This window comes from Ambystoma mexicanum, chromosome 12 (genome assembly GCF_040938575.1).
Source record: "Ambystoma mexicanum isolate Mex_15411 chromosome 12, UKY_AmexF1_1, whole genome shotgun sequence".
NCBI classification, from domain to species: domain Eukaryota; kingdom Metazoa; phylum Chordata; class Amphibia; order Caudata; family Ambystomatidae; genus Ambystoma; species Ambystoma mexicanum.
This window is the reverse complement of record NC_090936.1, coordinates 28,192,053-28,204,299: the sequence shown is the minus strand read 5'-3', so window position 1 is coordinate 28,204,299 and position 12,247 is coordinate 28,192,053. Positions and strand designations below refer to the sequence as shown.

General features: G+C 45.5%; 1 protein-coding gene across 3 annotated transcripts in view; it reads right to left on the bottom strand.

Moving 5' to 3' along the window:
* PLXNB2 (plexin B2) overlaps positions 1–12,247 on the bottom strand; it is a 775,326-nt gene that overhangs the window by 64,531 nt on the left and 698,548 nt on the right. For all 3 annotated transcript variants that reach the window (XM_069627846.1, XM_069627845.1, XM_069627847.1), the window contains 3 exons: positions 11,269–11,447; positions 7,908–7,974; positions 1,796–1,942 (listed from right to left, as the gene is read on the bottom strand). In XM_069627846.1, the coding sequence (XP_069483947.1) occupies positions 1,796–1,942; positions 7,908–7,974; positions 11,269–11,447 (393 nt within the window). The remainder of the gene's footprint in view (positions 1–1,795; positions 1,943–7,907; positions 7,975–11,268; positions 11,448–12,247) is intronic.

Below are 12,247 nucleotides of genomic sequence, written 5' to 3'. Positions count from 1 at the left end.
GGACGTCAGAGTTCTGAAAATCTGACCAGCTATTCGTGACCCATTCATTGTCCCGCATGGGTCTAGCTGTAACTAAGCAGACTGTCTTGTTGGATTATTCATTGCATCGCAGAATGTGACCAGTCTGCAGGCATGGAGCTTCCTCCCGGTATCAGGAGGATAGCTCAGGGGCAGCGTGCTCGCCTTGGAAGCAAGACATCATGGAGCACCACAGGTTCGATCCCCGGGTCTGCTCTTAGAAACCTCTGGGTATTAAGCGCACTATAAATCCTGTATCATATCATATTAGGACACACTCAATAGAGGTGTCTCGGCTTCTACAGCCTTGCAGAGAGGAGTTCCCATTAGGGACATCTGTTGTGCGGCCATATGGTCGTCCTTGCACACGTTTACCACGCACTATTGTCTGGATGTTGCCCGCAGGGCTGATGCACATTTTGGTAGGGCAGTGCTGCAAAATCTGCTACTGTAGCACTTTCTGCCAGCCTCTGTGGTCATAACTGCTTGGGGAGTCTATCAGATGAGGATTCTGTGGGAGAAAAGCAATAGTTGAACAAAAAATTACTCGCCATAATGTTCTTTCTATGGATTCTTTTCCCGCAGGTTCCTCATCACCCCTCTCAGAAAGTTTTTACGGCTTGGCGCACCTGTTTAAGTGAAGGGACGCTTGGTGATGGCTCTGAGGTGATCCTTCTATCTGGCTCGTCGCTTGTTTTTCAAAAAAAGAAGAAATCTTTCAGTTTTCTCTAATTCTGCGACTTTCACCTCTTTGGGATGTTTCCCATTTTTATGTTTTTTACAGGCTGATTAAACTTGTCTCCCATCTTTTTCCTCTGCAGCGTTCAAACACAGGGAGGAATTGAGGCATGGGGCGTAGTGACGTGTTATGTATACGACACAGATCAAGCACCAAGCAGGACTGATCGAAGGCCGAGTCGAGGTCCACTACGCCCCCGTCGATATTTTTCCGAGCAGCAGAGCTGGATGAGGATATCTATCACATGAGGAATCTGCGGGAGAAGAATACATAGAAAGAACATTACGGTAAGGTAATTTCGCCTTCCTGGACGGTGTCACTGAAAGCTCAAAACGTAGGCTGTATTTTCTCAATACAAGCCCACTTTCTGAGCTTCCTGAGTGATGTGCGCCCCTTAACCTGTACCTCACTTTGCATGCACCAATCCGATAACTCCCTCCCATCACTTAGCACCCACACACCTGTGACATAGTTGTCAAAGCTTTATTTAATTTAAACGGAGAGATGCAAACTCACCTTTATTCCAGAGCCACTCTTTAGTGAGAGGAAGTCTGCTTTTGTGTTGATTATGTCAATGTAATAAACACTGAAATCACACTGCCTCTCTCTGAAGAAGACCCACAGGATGAACGGTACGTTTTCTTTCCTTGTGTTCATGAATTGTAGCTTGCAGCTGCAGCAGCAGCGATTCAGACATCATTCCCTCCGGAGCAGGTTTACTGGTCAATAAAAGCACCGTTCGTGTTAAAGGATCTTTGCTTTGCTCCGACCTTTAACTGGGACAGTGGGCCACTACCGACATGGTCAGCCTGCGCTGTCCTGGAAGAGCGCTTCACTATATATTAAGTTTCAAGTCTGTTTCCTGGCCCAACTATTCGTTTTTATTTCCTCAATTGTTTGTGTACGTCGGTCAAAACGTATTGCCTTTAGTGATATGCAATGCTGTCGCCTCGTGCTTTCAAAGGGAGGTTTATCTGCAAAAATGTTTAAACACAACTGGAAAGAAAATAATCTTAAGGTGCACTCGGGGCCTCTTACCAGAGGTACATACTCCACATCGTCGCCCAGCAAGCCTGTATCATTCAGTGTGTATTTGGCTTTGATTTGCACCGCGTCCACGGGCCCCTTCTCCACCTGATGCTTTATCGCCTTAAAGAGTTTGTACAGGGGTTCGCCGGCCGTGTCCTAAAACGGAAAAGCAGTGCATGAAAGAACTCTTTAGCTCCGTTAGTGCCCAATATATGCAGGTCGGTACATTTTCTCACACTACTTGTGACCATCGAAAACTACTAGACATTTTATGCAGATATTGCAACTAAACATGATGTACTGTAAACATAGTTCTCTAGTTTCTCCTAACATGTGGTATTATTTCCATAAAAACGTTCGAACTCTGCAAACATTTTCCAGGTGCTTCGGGCAGTCATGATTGACACAGCCGAGTGGGGTCAACGTTTGTTAAACACTTTTGTGCCACCAAGGAAGCCTGGTTTCAATGTTATTCAGCAGAAGGTTGTTATGATGCCCACGTTTAAGTGGCTGCATGTGGTCTAAAGGATAATCTGATAGTGCTGGGGAAGGGGAGAGTATCACTGTACTTAATTGGGGTATTTCAAAGGGTCCGTTCAATAATTAGGCAGTTAACTTGTTGAATTAGGATAAACGGTTATTGCGAACACACTCTGGAAATCATGGTTCCATTTGTAGTGTTTTTATTTTTTTGTTGCAATTAAGTTAATCCTGAATATTTGGAAATGGAAAAAAGCCACTAATTGAAGGTTTGCATGAGGTTTGTATGTTGGCTACTGTTGAACATTCCAACAGGAGCCTCTTAGGACAGTTTTTCTGAATCCTAATTAGTAAAACCATTCAACTGAGACAGTACAGGACTCCACTCTTAGTATAAGGCTGTACCTACCATCTGAGTTCATGGTAGCTCAGACAGGGCAGCCAGGCTTATTTTAGGAGGGAGGGAGGTCTGTAGAATCAGTACAAAGAAATTGTAATACGAGTGGTCCAAAGAAACACTGAAACACCATGGGCCTCATTAGACGGATGGCGGTAAGGGTTAACGGTCACCGTTAGTGGTACCGGTGACCGTTAACCCTTACCGCCTTTACTACGAGGTCCCTTTGCGGGTTGGAGAATTTAACGCCTGCTTTTTGCAGGCGTTAAAAGCCAACCCGCAAAGGGACCAGGGAGCTAATTACGGTACCGCAATTTGCGGTGCCGTAATTAGCACCTTCCCCATTCCCATTATGCCCTATGGGGCAAAAATGGGAATGGGGAAGGGCAATGGGGGAAGGGGGAATTACCGCCCCACCAACCTTGGAATAGGGCGGTCATTCCCCTTTCCACCAAGGCGGTGCCGGTATTTTACCGGCATGAACCATGGCACTAATAGCGCCTTGGTCCACTGCCGTCCGTGTAATGAGGCCCAATGTATTGTAAAACTAAATGGTTTATTTCAATAAAAGTAGGTCCAAATAAATCTTGGGGGGAATAAGTACTATCACAGATCATATAAACACATTATAGAAAAACACAACACTATGCTTGAAGGTACAGACCAAAACATATAACCTAATTTGGACCACCTAAGAGGAGTTCTAGGGAAGTCAGACCAATAGGTACTTTTTAGAATACTTTGAGTAATATAAGGGTAGTAGACACTAGCAGTTGTACTGTGATGCTCAGAAAGAAATCACTTAAAAAAACAACTGGAAAATATATTTTTGTGACTAGTGGAACACTTATTTTAGGTACAGTAAAAACCTATAAGTCATTTTGTGATAACCCACAGTTAGGTGAGTAAAAAAAAGGATGTAATATTCCCAGACAGGTGTTTTTGAGATCAGTAAAACACAGATTGAGATAAGCAATAACCCTTGTCACTTATTTCGGGATGGCAAACAGCTACCTCAAGATGAGTAAAACCTATACACTTTTTAAAGGAACTATTAGCGACTTAAAGGCAGGTATAAACCTCAGACTGTTTTTGTGTCAGTCCCACTGTTACACTTTATGAATGACTCAAGGTTATTCTAGGTAGGTAAAACCTAATGCAGACTTATTCCGGACAGGCTAACAGCAAGTCAGTTGGGAAACTTGTACACCTGTTCTCTGAAATAAATAGCTAGTTAAGCCAACAGCATTACTTTTGGGAAAGGGGCACAACCAATTCAAAGTTGAGTAAAATAACGGTACATCAAATTTCTATTGGAATGGCGAAACAGTTTCTATGGAACGAAAGATGTTCCATATACTTTTCAGAATGGCAGAACATTTCTAAGGTAAGTAATAACTTTTGTATCTGTTCACTCTCAGAGTTACAGTTACCAACCAACTTATTTTTCAAGTGAGTAACTTTCAAACACTTATTCTCTTTTCTAGGCAAAAGGCCCAATCCTTAGAAGTCTTTCCCTTATTCTTAAAGCATGAGTGTTCTCAGTGGCAGAAGGGGGGCCACTAGGGTGTAGTGTCCAACAGGCAGATCAGGATAGGTTCATTAAGTAGCAAATGCCAGAGTTCCTAAGGAAGACTGCTACAACAAGTAACTACTTTACTTTTAGAGTTGCTTGTGGGTCCAGGGGCTTCAGAGGAGACACCTTAGGAGGATTCCAGCAGAGCACAGGGTGCACTGGAGAGGACTCCCAATCTCAGGAAACACTCCAAAATTACACAAGAGACTTAAGGTAAGTAAATACCGAAGCCAGCACAGTACCTCAGCACAGAAGAAGATTTTGCAGCAGGACCACCTCCGGATCTGCAGCCAAAAACATGGCTGTTGAATTCCTTCATTAAGAAGACAGAAGACAGGACACTGGAAAGACTTTTGCAGAAAGGATCACAGGGAAGGCTCTAAACAAGGTTTTTCTCATGTTTGGATGCGGCTCTGTGGATTTGGTGCCTTTTTCAGGAGCACAGAAGATAGAATATTGCTGGAAGGATTCTCTTCGTTTGCAAGGTCCAGCACTGTGGTGAGGGGACTTTTCAGACTGAAATCGTGCCTCTGGAGATCCAGCAGGATGCCCACGAAGTTTCAGCGAGATTCGTAAGACGGTGCACTGCGAAATGGCTCGAGATCCCAGGGTATTGCAGGCCCGCAAGGCAGCAGCACGGCTTGGGATGGCTCAAAATGCAGATCTTCTTCAGTCTAGTGCGTCTCGCTAGGCTCTGGGTTGGGGGTCATCGTTTCCAGAGTCCCCAGGTTGATTGGAAGGAAAAGGCTAAAGCAGGCTCTGGTTACACAGCAGGCTCTCCGGTCGTTGGAAATGGTTTCAGCTGCAAATTCTTCATCTTCCTCTTCAGTTTTGGTTCCAGTGGTCGACTACCTCTTCAGCTTCCAGGATCGGACTTTTAGGCAGGAAGCCAGCCAATCAATCAACTATGCAACATTCAAACTTGGGGGGTTGGCAGTCCTTTCAGGACAGCCAGCCTTCCAGTTTAAACTGGATTTTCGCAGTCAGGCTGGAAGACAAAGGGTTGCAGAATTTTGGACTCCTCACTCGCTTCCTGTCTTCACAGACACTCTGGAGCCTGGGGGGTAATCCACAGGATTCCCGCCAAAGATACATGTTAGGGAGAATTGTAATTTCTGTGCTAATTCCCTTCTACCTTAGAAATCCCCAGCTCTTTTGCTGGACTTTAGGACTTTTAATCTTTATCCTGGAGAGTGTGAGACCTTTTTTCCCCCCACTCGCTCATGCATTTTTATTTGAACTCTGTGTTTCTTTTGGTTTTGGAGTCTGACAAGCTTCATAGGCATCATCTTTTCACATTGTGACACCGCACCCTCAGTGGAGTGCCACAGAGAAATCCATTGGATTTCTGCAAAGGTTTAAATACCTTGTCTTGGATAACTACTGATTCCAAGAGTAGTAAAGTGAAATTGACTTTACTTACATTTTCCTCTTTATAGATCCAGCACACACGATCTTACAATAAAGTGCTGGAGGGATTACTATCTCCTTTGTCTAACTTCTTGTGTAACTTTTTTATGTTACCCTTTCTACAATTAATGGCTGGTGGAAGTGGTTTACTTTTTCCTTCCATTGTGTGTTTTTACCGCGGGCTGCGTTCACAACTGCAGTATAGCACCCCTGGGTGCCCATTTTGTCAAAAAGGCCCAGTCTTCTTTTTCGCCATTTTTTGTCAGAAAGGCCCTTCTTGAGATTTACTCTGCGCGCCAAACCCAGTTTGGGCCCTTTGTTAGTTTTTTTTTTTTTTTGGGATTCACGAGTGAAGCCCGCCTCTGGCTCCAGAGTATCTGTCAGGGGGAGGAAGTGAGGGAGGTGCCCGAAACGCCCTGTGCTTAATCCCCATGGTTACAGGAATGTACACATAGGTGATTGGCAGGCAGGCTGTCCAGCAAGGACAGCCACCCTGCTGTGATGGACAGCGAGGCTGCAATGAATGGGAGACACCTACATAAAGGGCGAGGCTTTTTGGCTTGGAAGGCAGAGTCAACCACTGGACGAAGGAATCCGAAGAAGAACTTGGAAGAGAAGCCTGCTGCATCTCCTGGTTCGTTGGTTTGCCCGGTGAAGCCCTGCTGCTGTGCTGAAGCTCCAAATTCGTTTCGACTAGAGTAGCCCTGCAAGGACGACTTCTCCCCTTGAGTTGGTGGGACAAATCAACTCCAATGTGACCTTGTTTGGACATCCTCTCTGAGGTGGATGTACTTCCACTGCTGCCGGAACCAAAGTGCCAGGAAAAGGAACACCAAACGGAGTGCATCACTTTTAAGTCAGACTCGAGCTTGTAGAAGATCCTCTGGCGTCCCAGTAAGCAGGACTGACCAAGCCTTAGCCACCTCATACGAGTGCTGGACCCCAGATGCAAGGGAAGTCCAGAGTGGTATCCGAGAGACCGCGGTGGAGACGCGAGGAGCTGAAACCGCAAAGTGACGCTGAATTGAAGTTTGTCCTTTGCTCTTGCTGACCGACCCATTGAAGTGTAGGAGTCCCCAGAAGTCTCCCTTTTGTCCCCCCTCTAGAGGCACAGGAACAAAAGGATCTGCAGAGCTGCACAGGAACAGATGCCAGCTGGAACCATTTATTCTAAACAAAGGTACTGTAAAGTTGAAGAGGACTTACCTCTTATTGTGTAACCTTACTTGATCTCAGTTGAGGCTGGTCTTGGTTGCTTTTGTAGAGTTGCTTCCATCTTCTACTCTTCATAAGCCTCCCATCTTGTGACCCTACATGGATTCTACTTTTTCTACAAAGACTTCCAAAACATTTTGCAAGACTTTTACTTACCTGCAAGTAGTGCTTCCACTCACCTAGACTTTTGCCCAAGTGACATTGACTGGCCTGGCTCCCTGAATGACGTTTCTTCCCTCTGACTTTGCATTGGGGGTTCAAAAGTACTTACCTGCTTCAGAATAATTGTGTGATCTCTGGTTTTCTTCTATAACCCTTTTCTTTGACACGCATATGTATTACTCTAAAAGCAACAGTGATATATTAATGTCCACAGTGTCCTAGCTATTAAGTCACCCGAGGGTGTAGGAAGTGTCTGCGTGCCATCCCTAGTGGATATTTGCTGATTTAGAGAAACTAAGTGTGTGTATTTTGGAGTGTATTTGTGTTACTTATATATTGCCCCTTCTGAAGAAGGTTTATTCAAACTGACTGTTAAATAAATTAATAATTGTTTAATCAAGAAACATTGTGTGTGTTTATTTGGCTACTTGTCACAATGCATTTCTGTGTAACCACCCTACTGCTCACATTGACCCCTCTTGAGATAAGCCTGGCTGCTCCGCCACAATACCAACTTGTGTAGTACACACTTATACCAAAAGTTGGGTTCCTATTGCCAGAAGGACAAGGTTGTTGTAGTGCACCCAAATGGCACTGCACCAAATCTTGCCTAACACACTGCAGCCAGGAGATACCATACCCCCTATCTGGGATTGGGGGCTCTAAATAAAGTGTTCTTTCTCAGATAAGGCATTGCTGTGACGCAGAGACACTCCTAGTTAAGATACTGCCTACCCTTTCCAAATTCTAGCTGGGGATAAAAGAAATCCATGGTTTTCAGGTGATACTAAGGTACGGAACCACAGAATGGCATCTCAACCCTAGTGTCTGCTCATCTGAAACACTCAATAAAAAGCAGAAACATAATGCCAGAACATTACCTTGAGGTATTGGTACAAACATATGGACATCCAGTTAGACAGCATCCTCTCCACGACGTTCTCGGATCTGAAAGAAAAAGGAAATACTCATAAAAAAAACCTGTGTAAAAGAATGTGTCCATTCTGCTAAACTGACTTTTGACCTCCTTTCTACATCCACTCTTACTTTCCTTTTTTGGGGGAATACTCTTTGCATTGTTATTGTGCTCACTACAGAGTAATACAAAGCAATGCTTTTTCCCTGTTGTGGCTCACATCACATCTCCTCCCCTCCTACACAGATTTACACACATGCCTTATCCCATTTCCTCCAGCAATTGCCCTCCTTGCCCTTTACCTTATTATAATCTGTCTATTCTGCACATCATTCTCTCATGTGATGCCACTCTTTCTGTAAAGGTCCTTTGGGGTTTTGACAAAAGTGAATGCTGCCGTCCACTTCTGCACATGCTGTGCCAGCACTAGTAATCCCCACCAAGTCCATCAGTGGTATTTTTTGTGTTCCCACAATGCTAGTGCCTTATTTATTATTGTTTGTTTGTTGTGAGGCGCTTATATAGCAAGTACATTCTGTTTCAAAGCGCCCACAGGGCAAATGGGATGGTACATGGGGATGAGGAACATTAACATACATACAGAAATGAAATACAGTGAGGGGGGAACAAATCTCTGTGCCTTGTGAGTGTTCAGAACATGCAAGTGCATGAGGGAGGGGAAATGGGGGTAATTGCTGGGGTGCTCGTGGGTGAGCAACAGGTGAAGTGCAATAACTGGTAAGTGCAAGCCTCTACGATGGAGGGTGTGCCAAGGCAAGTGCTGAAGATAGCCAGACGGTGGGGCGATTCGGTGTGGGAGGTCAGGGCCCCGAGGATGCATAAGGGCCCTGGGCACCAAACAGGCAACTGTGAGATTAGCAGAGGAGAGAAGGGGGGGAAGGAGGTGGTAAAGAGCAAAGTCTTGAGGAGCTTCTGGAATTTGAGAAAGTCCTGCTCAAGACAAAGAGGGAGGCTCTTCCCAAGAAGGGAGTCCGCTGAGGAAAGTGATCGACCTCCTGCCCTCTGTTTAGTGAAACGCTTTACACACAAAGAGTTGATGCCAGAGGAGCACAGAGGTCTAGCGGGGGAATATCTAGTGAGAGTGAGTTGCAGATAGTGTGGTCCCCGGCCTCAGACAGCGTTGTGGATGATATAGAGGAATTTGAATTTATTCAGTGAAGCAACCGGGAGCCAGTGAACACTTTCTGGCAGGAGAGATGCGGTCCCTGGGCTTAAGGCCAAGCATATGTTTTGCTGCCCTATTCTGGCTTAGCTCGAGTGGTCGCAGGGTGGAAGAAGGTAGATTCATGAGGAGACTATTGCAATAGTCAACCCTAGAGAGAACCAGGGCTCCGGTAACATTGAGCTTCTGGGGTGAAGGTGAGAAAAGGTAGAATTCCTTTGAGAAGGAAGAACTGAAAGTGGGACTTCTTGGCAATGTCCTGAGTGTGATGGAGGAAGGAGAGAGGAGTCGAAGATGTCTCCAAGGTTCCTGGCTTCAGAAGAGAGAACAGGGGGAGAACCCATGGAGGAAGGCCAGAGTGAAGGGAAGAAGTTGGAGCAGGGGTCCCAATGGGCAGGCTCTCCTGGCATTGAGGCCGAGATCATTGGAAGTGCCCCAGGCCTGGCTGGCAGATAGGCAGTTCGGGATGATGGAAGGTGCAAGAAGGTCAGCAGGGAGTCTGAAGAAGAGCTGTGTGTCATCTGCATAACACAGGAAGTTGGCAGAGAAGGAGGAGATGAGGAGTGCCAGGTGAGTAAGGTAGATGTTAAGGAGCCAATGCGAGAGGATAGAGTCCTGGGGGACACCACAGGTGGAGAAGGAAGGAGAGGAGAAGGTGCAGAGGATGACTTGCGAGGAGCGGTCAGTTAGAAAGGAGGTCAGCCAGTCCAGTGCCGTCTCTGAGATATCAAGGGTGTCGTGGAGCCTTTGTATGAGGATGGATTAGCATGTTTTATTGTCAAGTTCTGACTTAAACACAAGCATGCATGAGGTTGGAGACTTTTCCCTACCCAGTGAGAATCGCTGCCATGTTGGCCTCTCTTTGCAAACCACCTGTGAGATAAGTGAAAACACGAGTTGCAAGGTCTGTTACTTGCTTATTGAAAGTGTGTTCTAGAAGTCTCTTTCGAGATGTCTGGCATTAATGACTATGGGTCTCTCTAAACAGGTCAGTGGGATCGCCCTCTACTAGATTGTTTAGAACTCCATTTGTGCACATTTTGGAATTCCTCATTCACTGACGCATAGAACCAGATCACATTGAGAGGGCTGTCACCATCCTCCTTAAGAAACTATCCCTCTGGACTTCACGCACTGTACCCAAAAACCCTACTTCAGTACCTCCTTATGTATCCAAACTCAGGGAATGCCCTGAATTCTGGGAACATTCGCGTGCAGACTGTCACACCTTTTGGGAGTGGGGGACTTAGTGTAATCTTGGTGTCCGTAATGGATTTCTTCCGTGTGATGACAGATTTGCGTCAGTGGTTCAGTACATTCACATGATCCGAGAGCTGGGCTACGGCATTGAGCACTGGAATCCATATCCTCCCATTGGTCTGATCACACTCAAGTGTTCCATCTGCTCACTTTCACACTCCATTCTGACCGCTTTCCTGTGGCCATCTTCTGACCCCTGCTTCTTGGATTCTGCCCTCAAGTTTTCATACTCTGTTCTTACTCGGACATGACAGGCCTTACCCATCCAGTTTTACAAGCAGGAACTTTGACGTAACTTAACATCATTTTCAGCTAAAAGCAAGTTCTCTGGGCACCGACTCTTACCCCTAGATATGGAAATATGAATGTGCCCATCACATAGCTAAGCACCTCTAGTTTCATTATTCTGAGCCTTCAAGCTCAAAACCATCTCATGCTCCCGCTCGTCGGATTGTGAGTGGAGAACAATATCGCTGCTGCTGCCATGCACATAGTTAATGGGTTCCTTTTTCTAGATGCATGGCGGCCATCTTAGTTTGTATTTCTTCTTAAGGGAATTTGGTACATGTGAAGCAGAAATCCATTATTAAAAAAAGATCCTGCACACTGGGATCCCTGTTTGCATGCACAGGGTGCTTATAACTATGTACCTCAGTGGGTTTATCGATCAGTAACTGTCCAGGGCCCCTATTAAGGCCCCAGAAACATTTGCCCAAGGGCTGTTATCAGCCGGTAAAGCCCCCACCTATATACATATTACTTAAATAGACTGATATGTGCTCCTAGGAGAACAGCACAATACAAGTCACATAGTATATGATAACGATACGATGGCCATGAAGCCATGCAGAGAGAAGCAGTAGCCACACGCGTTGAAACATACCTTCTGAGCATCAGTTTTGGGTTCTTGGCAACACACTGCTCCATCAGCTCCAAGAACAAAGTCCTCATGATGTCCGTGTAATATTCCAGCTTCCCATGCAGTGCGATCGTGAGCAGAGATGCAAAGTACACCTTCGCTCTTGCAGAGAAATCCTTCTGAGCTTGTAGCACGTGAATAAACTAAACATGAATATAAACCATTATAAATTCCCTGGTACAGCTCACAGTTCATCAGAAGCCAAATACATGAGCGAAAGAAAGCCAACACTTTGAGGAACGTTCAGAGGGTAGCGAACAGGTGCCTGGGTCATACACAGGAAAGGGGGAAATGGCCATCAGCAAGCCGGATTCAGTCTTAAAACGGGATCACTGCTGTGCAAATATCAGGTACCTGCTTGGTTCTTCTGGTCCTCCCAGCAGTGCATGCATACACTTTACAAGCTTCAGCCATGTATGATCTATCAAAATCATGCTCTCAAGGAAAGCATGCATGTGCAGAGTTCTGTTTAATCAGGGAATATTTTTGAGTACAAATCGCCCATATGTACATTAAAAGAGGTTTGGTTTCAAAATCCTGTGCCTTCTATTCTCATAACAGTGCCCCCTTATATATGATAGTTTAAGAGACTGGCGTTTTTAAATGTATGTCTGCAAGCTAGTCTCTTTCATAGTGGCAGGCCAACCACCGAATGAGTTCCAGCTCCACCCCTATGGCCCTCGACCCATACATGGTGTGCAATCCTTATTTTCACATTTCCATCCAAAGACCTGTGTAACATATTGAGGCAGGTGAGAACCACTGAGCTCAGAGAAGAACTAGCTGGCAAGCTTGCCGTATTAGCAAAACATTGCGCGAGTTTTTCTCATGCCTGCAGAACTCCATTTCTAAGCTCGGATCTGCGAACATCAGGCGAGCCTGAAACATCAGGCAAGGCAGAACCCCAACAAATCACATTACTACACCATTCTTTTCACTGGGT